The sequence below is a fragment of the Pteropus alecto genome, unplaced genomic scaffold (assembly GCF_000325575.1).
Source record: "Pteropus alecto unplaced genomic scaffold, ASM32557v1 scaffold155, whole genome shotgun sequence".
NCBI classification, from domain to species: domain Eukaryota; kingdom Metazoa; phylum Chordata; class Mammalia; order Chiroptera; family Pteropodidae; genus Pteropus; species Pteropus alecto.
In genome coordinates, this window is record NW_006438113.1 from 13,476,577 (window position 1) to 13,494,035 (window position 17,459).

General features: G+C 43.9%; 1 protein-coding gene and 2 pseudogenes across 1 annotated transcript in view; all 3 read right to left on the minus strand.

Annotated features, from left to right (window-relative positions):
* The window catches only part of EIF4EBP2 (eukaryotic translation initiation factor 4E binding protein 2), a 20,965-nt gene extending 20,669 nt beyond the window's left edge, over positions 1-296 (minus strand). The window contains exon 1 of the mRNA XM_006915636.2: positions 270-296. Within this exon, the coding sequence (XP_006915698.1) occupies positions 270-296 (27 nt within the window). The remainder of the gene's footprint in view (positions 1-269) is intronic.
* A 1,917-nt stretch (positions 297-2,213) lies between these two features.
* Positions 2,214-4,477, minus strand: LOC102897774 (annotated as a pseudogene).
* An 8,877-nt stretch (positions 4,478-13,354) lies between these two features.
* Positions 13,355-13,473, minus strand: LOC112482732 (annotated as a pseudogene).
* Between the last annotated feature and the right edge of the window lie 3,986 nt (positions 13,474-17,459).

The window sequence follows — 17,459 nt, forward strand, 5'->3', positions numbered from 1 at the left end:
CAGCGGCAGCAGCGGCGACGACGACGACCGGAAGCGGGAGAAGGCGGGAGCCAGAGGGAGTTCGGGGAAGCAGGGCTGCCGGAAGTGACGTTACACGGGCGGGGCCAAGGGGTGAGGGGGCGGGGCAGCGGGCGGAGCGGGACTTAACCCCCACAGGCCGGAGGGGAGCTGGAAGCGATTTGCGCGAAGTGGTTGTGATCTCCTCGAAGGTAGGCACGGAAAACTTTAGCGGTTTTTTTTTTTTTAATTGTCAGTCAAGACTACTTTACTTGAGGCAACTTCTGCTTCCTAACCATCTAAGCAAAAGTGTAGTTTTACTTTTAATTACTCTATTAAATATAGGCAATGCATGCGAGATGTATTAAAAAAAAAAATCAGAGCAGAAAGGTTTACAGTGCCACTGTCTCTCAGTTTCCCAATTCCCCTTTCCAGGGGGAACCGTTGGTACCAGTTTATTGTGTATCCTTCTGGAGACAGTCCCTATATGCACCGTAATGCAATAAATAAACAGGAAAAGAAAGAGATTAATAGCTACCTACGTCACAAAGATGAGTACAGAGTTAGAGATAAAGAAACTGAAGCACAGGGGAAGGTTAGGACCACGAGGTACCTGAAAAATCTAGGTCGGTCTCAAAGTCTGGTCTCCAAGTTTACGTTCTTAAAAATTGCTGAGCACCGCAAAGAGCTTTTGTTTATGTGGATTATATCTATTGACAATTACTGTACTAAAATTAATTTTTAAATGTTCATGAATTCATAAAATAATGTCATTACATGTTAATGTATTCTTAAATTTATATTTCAAAAAATTAGAACAGTGGCATTGTTTTACATTTTTGCAAACTTTTTTCCTACTTACATGACTTTTTATTTTCATCATCATCATCAACTACTATTTATTTGATGTTGAACTGCTGTGCAGTGAACAAGCAGTATATAATTAAGAAGCCAGAAGTATGGGAATCATCGATTAGCACTGTACACCACACATGTTACCATGCAAAGTACATGAACGGAGTATCAGTGTTGCCACGACAGCCTTTGTGTCCATAAAGCAATATTAAATCACAAGTCCACCAGGAAATAGGTTATTTGTCTGCTTCCCTTTACACCATGCCCATAAGCGCTGTATTCATGCAGATTAAGTGTGTGTTTAGAATTTATAAGGAGACAGTCCAGTAGTATATTTGGGAGAGAAAATAATGGTTAAGTGCATGCCAGGCTTTAAGTCAGTCATTTGAACAAGTGACTTAACCTCTCTGAGCCTATTTCTGTTTCTATGGAATGGCGCTACCTACCTTAAGATTTTTGTGAGGATTAAATGAGAAAATGAATGTAACGCACTAGGGTACAGAGCATAGTACAGAACGAATGCTCAATAAATACTAGCTATAACAATATAACCAGCTACCATTAAGAAGAATTTAAGCATGTCCTAATTTGCCTTCTCATTCCTAATCAAGGTACATGTTCAGTTGTATCAGAAAAGAAAATGTTCCTGTCTGCAGCATTATTGAACTTATATCCACTTGGATATTGTCAAAAATGACTTAATTTTTCAAAAGATGTAAGGATATTTGGCTTTCAGTTTGTGGGAGAACTTCTTCTCCTCTCCTCTACCTCTGCCCTGGATCAACCCAACAGTCAGTTCCCAGATCTTGAGATGGAGAGCCTGGGCAGGGGAAGAATAACACATCACTCCATCCTGCTCAACAGGTAACTCATACAGCAATTCTTAATGGAAGGAGGTACAGGGCCTCTTCATATTTCCATGACAAGGTCTATAGCTGCAAATTATTCCCTGGAATAAGTAAATAGAGCCCCATATTTTTGTAACAGAGGTAACTTCAACACTTTCGGATCTGGTTCCTGACATATTCGATGTGTAAATACCATGACAGTGAAAATACATGCCACTCTACACTAATGTAGCTCTTTTATTAAAGTAAACCCTGGAATCATAAGATACAGCATGGCTTTAAAACTCAATAGCATCTTTGTGGTGCAATTGGTTAGCATATTTGGCTATTAGATTGGTGGTTTGAGCCTACCCAGGAATGGTCTTGTCTCCAGCCAATTTCTTAGTGATGAAAATATTCTGGAATTAGATAATGGTAATGGTTGCACAACATTGTGAATGCACTAAATGCGACTGAAATGTACATGTTAAAATGGTGAATTTTATATTTTATGTTAGATGTATTTTACTAAAATAAAAGCAAAACTCCAATAAATGCAGTGGAGGATGCATTTTTCCAAAACTGACATGAATACATTTACCTTTAGTATGCCTTTATACCTGAATGCATATATGTACATCAGCTTTTTAAAAATCTCCAGTCTGGGTGTTCCACTCTGTAGCTCTTTGGCAGCACCCAGGGATATGTGACTCATCTACATCCCTATTTGGGATTAGATTAAGTATTGTATTAATTACACAAGCACATAAACTCCCTTGCAAAACTCTTTGGACTTAGAACATATTTGCTTAGTATAGAAAATTCTCCCATGCAAAGGGCAGGCTGGCAATGGGATGTGTGTCTGCCCTCTCCAAAGGCATTGTATGGCTTTCTTAATGAATAGGAAAGGAGACAAAAAGGGTCTGTAAGAGGACAGCTGAGAGTCTTCTTTTAGCCAGTACAACTTCTCAGCATAGGACTCAGGACTCCGTTCTTCTGGACAAAGCCAATGTTGTTCTTTTATAAAGCAAAGATCATGAAACGTGGCAGGTTTTTAAGACACAGAGGACAAAAGAGAGAGTTGGGAAAAACACGAAAGAGACAACATCTGCCAGGAAGTCCTTGAGGCAGGACTGAATACCTCCCAAGGAAAGACTTCAGCAAAGCCAAGGAAACTTCATACTGATCAAGACTGGTGTTGGTGAGCAAGGACGGATGACCTTGTACACCACTGTAGAGGAAAGGGCTCCCTGGGCAAGTTTTTTTTCTCATTCCAGCAAGCAGATTTCAGCTGCTCCTGCTATACTATTTCTTTCCAGAAATGTGATGGCTTGTGAAAGATAAGAAAACCTATGATGGCCACTGTGACCAGGATAAAGGAGACGAGGACCATGAGGAAGATATAAGTGGAGTAGGAGAGAGGTCTAGACAATGGCTGCTCAGCTGAGATCAAGTTAGTCAGGTTCAGCCTAAAGTAGCCTAAAGTCCATCCCATGTTGCTGCTCTGGATCTTGCCCACGAAATGAATATTCGTTCAGGAATTAGGTGTGAAGTGACAGGGGTACTCAAGAAACAGCCCCTCTGAAGGAGAGAGGTAATGTAGGTTCTGGAAAAGCAGTATTCACTCAGGTACTTTTTCAGTTCACCAAAATATATCTTTAGCTCTTTCCAGGGCTGAAAGCAGAACTTTTCCACGATGTCAATCACCTTTTCCTAAGAGAGGGGTTCCTCTGATGGAAGGTTTAAAAATTTCATCACATAATAGTAAGTTGTGAATGCTTATTATTCCTTGGAGTGGCAGCAAGAAAATCCTATTGAAGGAGCAGTGGGAGTAAGCACAGTTATTGATGTTGATGAGTTTAAAGATGCTTTCCCGGCATCATTGAACGCTTCCAATGCCTTGGATTTGCAACTAACAGAATGGAAGAATCTTGTCAAATTTCCTGGTGCAGGGGCTGTCTTGCAGGTCACTTACATTCATTACCCTGTTATATGTACAGTTAAAACACGGGTCCCTGAGGGTTGTGTTTGTGCCCCGAATATCCTTGACCAGTTTCTGCAAGAGTGCTTGATCCTTCCCGTAACACAAGAGGCTATGTGTGTGTACAGCGTGGTCCTTGCCATACGGATGAAAGTACAAATCGTTCTGTGGAGACTCAATAGTCTAATTTGGGGGCACAACAGTAATTTGCATAGAGGCTCCCCCAAGGTCTAAAGCAGCATGAGTTTCCTGACTATTGTTTTCATTTGGCATTAAGTCGAGCCACCTCAATTTCTTAGTGAATTTTCCCAGCAGATAATTGACAGTAATCCAACCATAGGTGCCTTTCTCTTTGCCAGTGATGATTCTGGTACCGTGGAAGTTAAAGTAGTTGCTGAGGCTTGGTGTCAGGACCTTGTCTGCCAACCATTTATTTTCTGTGCTAAGCAACTGCTTGCCTGCCATGACTCCCAGATAAATAAGTGTCTCTTGGTGCTAGGACTTTGGAATCACTTCTCTGTTTTTTTCCCACATACATAGTCAGATAAATACCTATTTCAAATATTTTTTGAGCACATTTTGAGATTCCAAGACCTTTTACTTTGCACTCTTCTGATTCACCAACCCTGTGTCGTTCTGCTTCCAGCACAGTCTCATACTTAACATTTTCTGGCAATGGTTTGTTCCGGGTCAGCCCCACAGCTATCAAAGCGATCACAGCCATGATAGAGGAGAAGCCAAGGATGATCAATATATTTCTGAACCAAAAAGCTCTTCAGTTCAGAATCCCTTGCTTCTTCCATAATTGGCAGCTTTTGTTTTCTTTTTCTTTGTGCGTGTGCGCTCCCTCCCTCCCTCTCTCTCTCTTTCTCTCTCTCTCCTTTGTGCGTGCGCGCGCTCCCTCTCTCTTTCTCTCTCTCTCTCTCTCGTTGTTTTTTGTTTTTGTTTTTGTTTTTTTCCAGCTTCTGCTTGCTGTAGTCTGTCTTAGTGAGAGGGATACTCAAGAAACAGAGATATAACAAACCCTCAGCTTGTGGGAGGGGCTAAATTAGCTGGCCCTGTTTCAGAAGGAACCTCAAACCCTATGTTTTTTACATTGACTGGAGCCCAGATGCTCATTTCTCAAAAGTACAAGAAGCTTCTCGAAATTATAACTTTTGGTATTCTTGAAGCTGTATATACTCAAATATCTACATTTTTGCAAACATTTTAATGTCTGCTTAGTGGAAGACAGCTGGAGCCTTACATCTGTTTCTTCATTCAATCCATTGTGTTTTGATTCAAGTATATGAAGAAAACCCAGATTCATACAGGTATGTGGTTGAAAACGAGGGAACTGCATAGGTCCCTGGACAGGGTCTCAGGGATTTCCAGGGTTCCCCAGACCACACTATGAGAACCGTTGCTCTGGGCAGCATTGCTGCTGCCCACAGCATGTTCAAGATGGAATTGAAAAGATAATCATGGGTACTGTCAGCATAGCTACCATCATCCCCATTTTGCAAGTGAGGAAGTTGCGGCTAAGTGTTTAGCCCAAGTAGAACAGCTACTACTTCACTATTCAGAGAGTCAAACCAACCGTGTGATTGGAAGGTTGGAACTTTCAGTCTTACCCTCCTGACCTCTGGGGAGGGGAAAGGGACTGGAGATTGAATTCAGTCACCAGTGGCCAATGGCTTAATCAATCATGCCTTTGTGATGAAGCTTTCATAAAAACCCCAAAAGGACTTAGGGGCGGGGTTTGGAGCGCTTCCAGGATGGTGAACACGTGGAGATTTGGGGAGAGTGGCACACCCAGAAAGAACATGAAAGCTCTACACCCTTTTTCCATACCTTGCCCTATGCGCCTCCTCCATCTGGTGGTTCCTGAGTTATACTCTTTTATAAATTGGTAATCTAGTAAGTAGAATGTTTTGAGTTCTGTGAGTTTCTCTATGACATTAATCAAACCCAAGAAGGGGGTTGTTGCAACATCCAATCTGTAGCCAGTCAGTCAGAAGCATAGGTAACAACTTGGGCTTGTGATTGGTGTCTGCGTCTGAAGTTGGGGGGGCAGTCTTGTGGGACTGAGCCCTTAACCTGTGGGATCTAACACTATCTCCAAGAAGTTAATGTCAGAATTGAGTTGACTGTAGAACACCCAACTGGTACTAAAGACTTGCTTGGTGGTGAGGAAAAAACCCACATGTTGGAACTGGGAGCAGGGTCTTACTTCTGAATGAGTCTGTCAAGATCACTGGGGACTGGGAAGCTGCTGATGCAGCTGTGACCCCACAGATACAGTGCCCCTAGATCCATACCTGATGTACTACTGGGATTGAATATGTAAACTATACCACATTTGGGCAGTCCTTTCTTGAAATGTTTAACATTTATTAGTACAACTTGAGTTTTTAAAAATGAAAGTAGCCTAGGTGTCCTCAACCCACATGTGTTCTTTCTGTAGTCTGTTATTCCACTATTTTCTCACTCTGGCTTCCCAAAACTCATTCCTTCCAACTCCTCTGTACCCACCTGGTGCTCTGGTCCCTCTGGTTCTGTCTTTCCCAGGGGCAGAGGGAGACTGCTCCCCACCCTCTATAATGAAGCCACCCACCCTAGATCTCTATCATAAGAATAATAGTCCCTTACCTTTGATAACAATTTTCTGCTTTACAAAGCACTTTCAGACCATTATCTCACTTAAGCTGAGCCACAGCCCTGTGATGGAGGCAAGCTGCATATTATTCTTATCTATATTCTACAAGTAAAGAAACTGAGGTTCAAAGAGGTTATGACTTCTATGAGGTTGTACAACCAGGACCCATAGAGCTGGGACTAGTGCTCAGGTTTCTGGCTGGCCATCCTATGCACTTTCCCCTGTACCTGCTGGCCTTCTGCGTTATAAAGAGGGCAAGGCGCCCCATGGGCACCCACTCTTTATCATCACATCTGTTGAATTCATTGGAGGATGAGCAGCATCCATTTCCTGAGCTCCTGAAACACAAGAAACAGAATATGTTCAAAAGCGATGATAATTATAGATAACTTTTGTATGTATCTAGGCTGAGTCAGGTAGTGTACTGGGCCTTCTAGAGATCTTATCTCCAGTACACCCAACTGACATGAAAAGGTAGGTATTATTATGACTATTTACGGATAAGGAAGCAGCCTCACAGGAGCTAGCTTGCCCAAGGGCACCTGCTATAACTCTAGAATTTCTCTAGCTTCTCACTATGGTTGGGAACAGTCCACTGTGCACAGGCTTTGACATCAGACTTGGTTCAAATGTTAGCTTTCCCACCTGCCTGCTGTATGTTCATGAGCTCTGAACCTGTTCCTTCATCTGAAAAATAAGAGGAGGAAACTTTCAATCACAGTGCTCTTCTGAAGACTAAATGTCAGGCCCAGCCAAGGTCTGGCTAATGGGAATGGTGGTTAGGCACCAGTCAGATCCAAGAGAATGCCAGGGGCCATGAGGCTGGGAGAAGAGGGGCAGGCAGGAAAATAGCATGTGTGCCAGAGGGGACGTACTTCAGGCTCAATATTTCCTCCTTTGGAAGTCTTGTCAGGTGATGCCAACAAAAGCCTGCAGTTGCAGATTTCAGAAAATGGGGTATGGTTTTTTCCAAGTTATTTAGACATAATAAAGTCCTCCATTGAAGCCAATTTATTGTCTGCCTGTTTACTACAATTCAACACCATAGTTCCTTTCTCTCTCTCCATCCCCATATTTAGTACACTATTCTTCATGGTACAACCTTCCCTCTATTACCCTTGGCCTGCAAGGTAAAAACTGGGCAGAACGCTTAATGTCACGACACATTAGGTGGTCTGTGCTGGTTTTGAGAGCTTGAGCTCCAACCAGAGAGAGCACTTTTGAAATGGAAATACACTGTCATCCAAACAGTGAGTGGTGTACTGTGCCCTGTGCCAGCCATAACCCAGAGGTAAGGCACACAGTCTCCAGAGCCTGGGAGCCCTGGGTGGGTGCTCACCAAGTTGAGGCCCTGTGCCCCTGGGGAGCTTCTACCCACTCTTGGGTGGAGCTGCAGGTTTTCAAAGGGAATCCTTTTAAGATGACTGAGTGAGCCCTATTGGCTTCAGGGTAGAAGACTCTGACTCAATTGCTGGAAATCCCATTCTCTGTGCAGGCTCTGAACAAGCTACCTGGCCTCTTTCTCTCCACCAATTCATTCAGAACTATTTACTCAGCTCCTCATGTGGCCCTGGGTCTAGATTAAGGGGTGAACCAGGGCAGACCTTGTGGAGCTTCCACCTAGCCATGGGATTCACCTTGCCTTTGTGACAACTCCTTGCATCCAGTTCTTTGCCTGGGTTTGGATGGGTTTATTCATCTATCCACACTGAATTAGGCTCAGAAGCCCTGGGGTAGCAATGACTGGTGGTGTGTATTGGATTCTGTCACCACCCTGTCTTCCATGGCTCCTCATTACTCCCAGAATCTTGAATAAGGCCCTCCCTGCTCTGGACTCATCTCCTACCTTTCTTCTCTCACTTTCTATGCTCCTGTTCCTCCAGTGTACCATGTTCCTTCCCATCACAAGGACTTTGCACATGCTGGTCCCTTCGCCTGGTTGTTCTCTGTGGTGACTTGACATTAAGGTGACAACTCCCGCCCCCCCATGATCTTTACTTCCAGTGTTCACATCTTTCAGTATAGGTGGGAACTGTGACTTGCTTCTAACCAATAGAATATGGCAAACATGACAGAATGTCGCTCCTGGGATTATGTTAGGTAAGACTCCATCTTACTAACAACAGACTCACTCAAGGCAGAGTCCCTCTCCCTCTCTCTCTCTCTCTGTGTCTCTCTCTCTTTCTCCATCTCTCCTTCTCTCATTTTCTTCCCTCTCTCCCTCCTTCTGGCTTTGAAAAGCAAGCTTTCATGAGTCCTGCAGTCACAAGGAAATGAACTCTCTCACAAACCTGAGTGAGCCTGGAAGTGAACTCTTCCCCAGTTGCCTAGTCAGGCCTTCTTGGGAGAGTGTAGCCCTGCCTCACACCTTGGTTGCACCCTTGTATAGCACCCTGCTAAGTCGTGCCGGACCCCTGACCCATGAAAACTGTGAGACAATAAAGGTATTATTTTAAGTCGCTAAGTTTGTTGTTTAAAAAACAAAAACCTGTAAATTTGTTACTATTTTCTATATACATCATAGAAAACTACTATATTTCCTAATATCCACCTAGTTGACTCTTCATCCCTTATCATTCCCATTCTATTCAAATGAATTTTCTTGGGGCAGCATTCCCTACCCTCTCTGCCAAGGACCAATTTTCTCATTAGAGGCTCTCATGCCATTATGTGACTCACCTCCACACAACCTGTATAGTCATAATTGTATGATAATTTAATTAACATCCGCCCCTCCGTTAGACTATTAAGTGCCATGAAAGCAGCTTGTCATGGGCTCTGTTTCTCCTCAGGGACTAGCACAGTGCCTGGCACACGTAGGTGCTCAGTAAGTATCTGCTGCATAAATGAATGACTGGTAGGACATTCAGAGTTAGGAGGAACGCAGAGATAGACAGGGGCTGGATTGTTCAGCAGTTAGAGGCTAAAATGACTTGATGGAGTGTGAATATTACAGGCTTAAAAACTCACATTTATTGTGACATATCCAGACAACTGAAGCCAAAGGTGTATTTGGGGGCCATCCTTGATGGGACCATCTGTGTCTATACAGTAGTCACAGTGGGCCAGCCCAGCTCTTGGCATGAGTGTGTTTCTTTTGGAAAGAGAAGCTCAACTCCTTCCTCCTTCTAGAAGAACTTCTCGTATTTTGATGGCCAGGCAACTTTCTTAACAATATCCTGTCTGTGAGTTTCTACCTTCCTGGTCAGAGGAGGGAAAATGAAAGGGAAGAAGGTAGGGATGTGGGAAGGTGGAGAGAGCTCCAGCTTGGCAGTTTCAGTAAGGCCCACAAAATGCCAGATAACTTGCCCCTGTAATCAAAAGGTGAGTATGTGGGTGTGAGGTACTGAATTGTATACCTCCAAAATTCATGTGTTAAGTCCCTAACCCCCAATGTGACTATATGTGGAGATGGGACTATAAGGAGGTTATTAAGGTTAAAAGAGGTCATCCCATAGGGCTGGTGCCTTTATAAGAGGAAGAGATGCTAAAGCTCTCTCTCCACCATGTGAGGACATGGTGAGAATGTAGCCATCTGCATGCCAGGAGGAAAGACCTTACCAGAAAGCAAATCGGCCAGGACCTTCATCTTGAACTTCCCAGCCTCTAGAACTATGAGCAAATAAATTTCTGTTGTTTAAGCTCCCCAGTCTATGGCAGTTTGTTGTGGTGGCCTGAGCAGATTAAAACATAGGGTTATCATGCTTCCTGAAGGAGTTGTTTACACTTGCTGATCAATCTCTCATTCTCATTCATTTACTTTTCAATCACTTTAGTTGGCCTCCATTGCACAGAAGCTGCTTTAATGTTCCATCCAGTGAACAACTTTTAGGTGCTCATCTGTCTGTTCTCTTTTTCTTGACCCTTTCTCTTCCCTTGCATTTCTGGACACTGGTCTCTTCTGTGTCTCTTCGTCCCTTCCTGCACTCTTGCCTGCTCGCTCAGGTGAAGCAAGCTGCCATGTTGAGGGAAGCTCTATGGAAAGATCCACATGGCAAAGAACCGAGGGAGCCTCCTGCCAACAAGTCCTTGTGAGGACTTGAGGTCTTAGTCCAATAGCCCAGGAGAACTGAATCCCGCTAGCAACCATATGAGTGAAGTAGGAAGAGGATTCTTCCCAGCTACATCTCGAAAGACTCAGAATTATGGGACCCAGATAAGCCACGCCCAAGTTCTTGACCCATAGAAACCATAAGTGTTGTTGTTTTTAGCCACTGAGTTTTGAGTAATTTGTTATGCAGCAATAGATAATTAATACAGTTACTAAATTGACTTCTCCACCTGCTAATGGGTAATAACCTATAAATTGAAAAATCCTGACCTGGTTCTAGATGCAAGTCCTGTGCTGGGCATCAAAGGGAGATTTGAAGATGAATAAGACCTAGTCATTGCCTTCAAAGAGCTTTTAGTGTCTTTTGAAGATCTAGAAATTTAATAGGATGCATGTATTTTTTGGAGAGGGTGTTCAGGCTGTTCAAAGGCAGTAGACGCAAATGAGCGGTTCCCTCAGGCTGAGATCCACCTTTGTGCTGAGCACTGAGATATCTTGATAGGGGAGTCCTTAAGGGGAAAACACAGGGTTCACAGGAGGACCCAAAGGGATTTTCACATCCAGAAAGGGGTGGGGGTTGGTTATGATGACAAGGGCTGTTGTGAGGATTGAATGAGTAACAGTGCTTGACACATACTAACTATGTATCGTTATTGTTGTTATGTTGTCGTCATCTGGTTCTGGCCCTAGCCCTGCTGATGAACAACTTTGAAATCACCAAACCCAACAACCCTTCTCAGTCGTTCCCCTCCTCACCTTCCAGCAGCATCTGGCTCTGCTGCCCAAATCTACCACTGAGGGTCTCTAGGCCCCTGCCTTCCTGAGCCAAGCCTGCCCTGCCATCCTTGCCCAGCTGACTTCTCTCTCACCCCCAGGTCTCACCTTCAGATACCCCTTGAGTCTCCCACCTCAGACCTTGCCAGTTTCTCTTTCCTCCCTCCATTTCTCCCTCCCCAACCCTTCTTCTTTTTTCTTTCATCTTTCTTTGTCTTCTTCTTCTTGCATGTTTTCAAACAGAGCCTCTGATCTATAAAATCACAGCCTTGAGCTCCAGCTCTGGTTTCTCACTGGATCTTCAGACCTCTAATTCCAAGAATTTGTGGGATAGCTCCAAATGAATGTCCCCTTAACATCATTCCCAACATATCCTAAACCCTCCTCCTCTTTATTTATCCCCACACCAGCATGTCCTCCTGCTAGCTTAGTCCCACACAACCAAGTCCCCCTGCCCCACACCTCACTCACATTTTTATCTCCCATTACATCAATTTCCAAGTCCTGCAGAGTCTGTCTTAGAGGTATCTCTTGAATCTGTCTTTTTTCTGTCCCTTCTACAACTACCTTAAGCCAGGCACTTATCTTCCTCACAAAGACTACTGAAGGACTTTCCTGTGGGTCCTTCCGTAGCTTAGTAATTATATTTGCAAGCCATGGAGTTAGGCCACCTGAGATTGAATTCCAGTTCTACCATTTAGTAGCTGTGTGAACTGCGACAAGCTCTTTACCTTCTTTATGCCTTAGTTTCCCTATCTTTAAGTGGGACTGTTAACAGAGGTGTGTGTGTGTGTGTGTGTGTGTGTGTGTGTGAGAGAGAGAGAGAGAGAGAGAGAGAGAGAGAGAAAAGATTGAATAGATAATGTGAAGTGTCTGGTGGAAAAAGTGATAGTTATTTTAGGTATAAACTATTATTATTATTATTCCTCCAAATCATCATATGCTTCATTCCTTCCTCCGGGAGTGTTTCTCTAATCACATTACTCCCTGCTGAAAAGTTTTCAAAACTCTCCATTACCTCTGGGAGATCGTTGCAGTTATGGTCCCAATATGTTTACTCCTTCCTGTGTTCACACCCTTGGTGGCCCTTTCATATTTACTCTAGGCTTGGCCATCTTATGGCTAATGGGGTAAGAGAAAATTTGTGCCACTAGCAGAGGCTTGAAAAGTGCTTTTGCTTTGAGTTTTGCTTTTTTAGCCTGGGCTGGACTCCTGGGTGATGAGAGACCACCTGGAGAAAAGGCCTCAGTCTGTCCCCTCTGAGGCCCCTAAACCAACAGTTTGCCTACTGCCAGACACGAGCGAGGCTGTCCTAGACCATCCAGCCCCAGCCAGGTGCCAACCTGATTGCCGGGATCAGCCAAGCCAGCTCAGACCAGAACTGCCCAGCTGACCTACAGAATTGTGAGGAATAATACACATTTGTTGTTATAAGGCACTAAATTTCAGGGCGGTTTATTGTAAAACAAAAACTAACTGAAACACCTTGCAAGTCAAATATCACCTTGTCATTCTGGCAGAGAAGGCTCTCACAATCAGCTCAATATACCTTTTCATCTCATTCCCACTGCTTCCTTATCCCCCAAGCCTCAGCCAAAGGTGAACACTTGTATTCCCAGGAATGCTGTATGCTTTCCGGCTTCTAAGCCTTTGCTCAAGCTGAGCCATTGTCCTCTGGGAATGGTCTCCCTTTCCCTATTCCTTTTCTACTTTCACCCTTTTCTTGGCCTTCTATACCTATTGAAATTTAACCCATCTTTTAAAATTTATTCAAGTATCATTTTTTTTGGTGGTGGCGGTGGGCAAATTGGAAGTAATCTATCTTTGAAACTTTACTTGGTACTGCCCAACCTATATTTCTTTTTGTTGCAATTTGATGGGCTTTCCCAAGTTGGAAGCTGGATTCCTGGTGGTCCAGGAGCACTGATGTGAGAGAGAGATTCCCTTTTCAAATTTCCGTCAATTACTTTTGAATGACCCACCCGAGGTGCTGGTGTGTCTTTACCATTTTATTCACATTTACTAGACGTCTTTTGTAACAAAGAGAATAGCTCCGGGAACAGGCCTTTAGCAAGCAACAGTAATTTGCTAGAATTTAATGACATTGTTTCATTTCCATTATATTTTTAATTCTTTTCTAGTTTTATTGAGATAGAAAAATGTAATAATTGACTTACTGTATTTGTTTGTTTGTTTGTTTGTTTATCTCCCTCCCCTGCACCACACACACACACCTACAGCACCCGGTCTTTCTAGGTGGTCTCCCATCCAAGTACTAACCAAGCCTGACCCTACTCAGCTTCCGAGATCAGACAAGATCGGGCATGTTCAGGGTGGCATGGCTGTAGACTGTATTTATTTTTAAGGTTACTTTTTTATCTATAGCAAGTGATACTAGTTTCCATTTGTAGTAATGACGTGAAGTTTTCTTTTAAGAGAAACACTTTTAAGTTAAAAAATGAGTCAATTTAAAGAGAAAAGTAAATAATAGTATAGTGTGCTAGTAAACTGTCTCTCCAAGAAAAAAAAGTCCTGATTTGTAGTGTGTGCTGAGTTCCGTGGTGTAAGTTCTCCCACCATGGCTATTTCTAATAACCAAGGTGACTCTACTGAATGTAGAGTTGGGAAAAGATCTGCAAATGAACTCTATGAGCCTGTGTAAGTGACTCAACCTCACCACTGGGTGGGGCTCAGATATAGCACATATCTGGAAGGAGGTGGCAATGGCTGAAGCTCATGAAACACTTTATTAAAGTCACTTTTTGTTTGAGTCTTATTTTCCATAGCAAAATGCAAGGGTCTTGAGGGTACTGACTATTTCTTGCTTGTCTTTGCAAACCCTGCAGTATTTGGATAGGGGCTCATGATGGGTACCTCTCACTAGGCTGAAATTTCTTCTGGAAGAGGGACTGAGTGAACTGCTCTTCTGCTGAAGATGACAGTGATTTGGAGTAATTTCGAGGTTCTGGCCATTGGTAAATCAGTTTTAGCAAAACCCTAGGTGTAGGACTCAGGATGATGGATATGGTTTGACTCACACATGTCAATGAGACTTCATGTTTTGTTTCTACCTAAATATACTTTTCCTTCAAGGGGTGTATGATAAGAACAAATATGAGAAGAAGAGAATGGAAAAGGAAAGATTTAAGACATTGTATTAGTTTTCTAGGGCTTCTATAACCAAATACCACAAACTGGGTGGCTTATCAACAGAAATTTACTGTCTCATAGTTCTAGAGGCTGGAAGTTCAAAATCAAGGTATCAATAGGGTTAGTTCCTTCCGAGGTCTGAGAGAGAGGGGATCTGTTCCAAGCTTCAATCCTTGGCTTGTAGATGACCCTCTTCTCCCTGTGTCTCTTTATGTTATCTTCCCTTTATGCATTTTTGTGTCCAAATTTTCCCTCTATATAAGTACACCAGTCGTGATATTGAGTCTAGTAATTTTTAGATGGGAAGTGGTCCCCATCAGGGCTGTCATTCATCAGAGTTGAGCTACTGGAACGGTTCATAGGATAGTGTCCCTTCCGCAAGTGCCCTGAGAATTTATCCTCAGCAAGGGGTCAACCCTCCTGGAAACAGCAGATAACAATTTTGTCATTGCACAAGAGGTTTCCTAACTGATAGGCAGTTTATAAGTTTTCAGCCATCAACAGGGGCTGCATTCAAGCCCTGGCAAACATCTGAGCCGCTCTCTGTTTGTAGATGAAGGGTATATGGCTTTCAGCTCAGATGACCAGGCTTGGACCAAGGTCCTACGGGGCCCAGGCCTCCAAAACTGCTCTGGATCTCTCTGGAGGAGACTGCTTGGGGCCAGCTGAACTTTACTGAGAAGACTTTTGCACAGCCCTATCTTTCTGAGCCCCTCCTTTGTTATTCGGAAACTGAAGGTGGCAATGGATATTTTGTGAGTGAGAGATAAAATTTTGCCAGTTGGTTGTAGTCAATGAGACCTGTAAACATTTGCTGAGCACCCATTATGTGCTAGGTATTGCAGCAATATTTATTGGGCACTGCAGTAGATTGCAAAATGAGCTGCAGTTCTCTACCCATCCTTGGATCCATGTCCCTTGGATCCATGTCCCTTGCAGTGTGACTTTGCTGTTCCTGCCATCAGAAGATAGAGTCTATTTCCCCACCCTTGGCCCTGGGTTGGACTTGTGACATGGTTTGGTCAATACAACTATGGAAGTAACGTAGTGCCAGTTTCGGGCCTAGACCTCGAGAGACCTTGCCTGATTTCACTCTTGCTCTTAGAACCCTGCAGCTCCATGTGAGTCAGCTAGGCTAGACTTCTGGTGGCCCAGTCACCTCAGTCAATGGCTAGTTACCACCTCCCCCACTCCCCAAAGCAGAGGCCTCTGGCTGCCTAGCCACTGACCCCAGATACATGAAATAGTCCAGCTGAGACCAGAAGAACTGCCCAACTGGACCCAACCTAAAATGCTGATCCATAAAATCATGAACTAAATAATTGTTGTTTTAAGCCACTTGTAAGTTTTGGGGTGTTTTATTATGCAGAAATAAAAGTGCTGACTTATATAGGCACTTACCATGTGTCAGGTTCTGGTCTATTTGAAATCAGGAAGTTTGGGGAGAAAAGACTTGTGCAGAGATGGCATAATAATAGGCATGATGAAGTAAGTGTCCTGGAGAAGCAAACACACTAAGAATAGAAGAGGTGGCATTTGAACTGGGGAGGAGTCTTGTCCGTGTGCAGTTGGAGGATCCAGGAGGAAATTCCTGGGAGAGTAAGATAAGGTGTGAATTTGGGATACCCCAAGCTGGGGTCATCAGTCAGTGATATTTACTGGGCCCTTACTATGTGCATGGAAGCACTGTCCTGGCTATCTCAGGTTGTGTATGGCCCAGCAGGGGAGAAAGAAGACATTCACTTGTGGAAATCAGCCAGGAATGTGAGGCTGGTTTTAAGTGAAACAGAAGTAGCAGGGGCTGCTTTGTCCAGAGTAATAAAGATCTTGGCTTGGGTATGACAAGACCTGATCCATTCGTTATTTATATCTGGTACCTGGCATACCTGTGGCAGGGATACAGTGATGAGGCTGGAGAAAGGAGTCAAAAAACATGGCTTTTCTGGCATCTTCATGAGTGGTAGCCTCTCGAGGGCATGGTCTGTGTCTAATTCATTTTGGTATACTCCGAGACCTGGCCTTGCCTATAATAGGCATTCAGTTTTGAAAGTCTTTCCTTGGAGATGTTTCTAATTCCCTTTCTTTGAGTCCCACTCTACCATTGTATTAGTTTTCCAGGGTTATCGTAACAGCTGAGTGGCTTAAAACAAGAGAAATGTATTCCTTCACAGTTCTAGATGTCAGAAATCAAGGTGTCAGCAGAGTTGGTTCCTTTTTGGATGCTTTGAGGTGGAATCCTTCCCTTGCCTCTTCCTAGCATGTGGTCCTTGCCCACAATCCTTGGGGGTCCTTGGCTTGTAGATGCATCACTCCAATCTCTGCCTCCATTGTTACATGGTGTGTCTCAGTGTGTCTATGTCTCTTCTCTTCTCAGTCACACCCTACGCCATATGACCTTATTATATCTGCAATGATCCTATTTCCAAATAAGTTCATTCTGAGGTACTGTGGAGTTCAACACACATTTTTTGAGGAGACACAATTCAACCCATAACATCCATCAAGACCTGGGGAAATGTGTATTCCTTGTCTGACTGCCCCAGTCACCAGAGGCAGAATTAAATATTCTTTCTGCAGGACTCCCACATATTTAATAAACGTTTTTGTTTTTGAGAGCATTTGACTCCGTCGGTCCTGGTTGAGTCAGGGGCCTCATCCATAGTGCCTGAAGAGGGTATATGGTGAGCCCTTCATAAATGAAAGCCTGTGAAACAGCTACCCTTGTATTAATCCTCATAATGACCCTGTGAAACAGGTAGTTATATGTTTCAATCCCTATTTTATAGAGAACATCGGGGTTTAGAGAGGTGAAGTAAGAGTGTAGCCAGAATTGTTGTCTCTAAAACCTGAAAGGGCGCCTGAAGGCATCACACGAAAAGTTTCCTATTTCCCATCTTCATGTTTCCCAAAGTACCCAGATCTGGCTAATTCAACTCCATTCCCTTGAGAAAAAAATCCGGAACTTCAGTCATTCGTTCCCGTCTACCCCCCGCCCTCTCAAGCGTTTTCCCTCTACAAGCCGCACACAAAGCAGATCCATCCTGCCCACGAGAGCGCGCGGGCCACCTTTCTGCGCGCGCCGCTCCCGGGCGCGGCTTGAGGACCCGCGCGCTGCTTGGTGGCGCGCGGCCGGGGCCCTCCAACCTGCTCCCGCCCAGGCTCCTGTCCTGGCGCGGCGATTGGCCC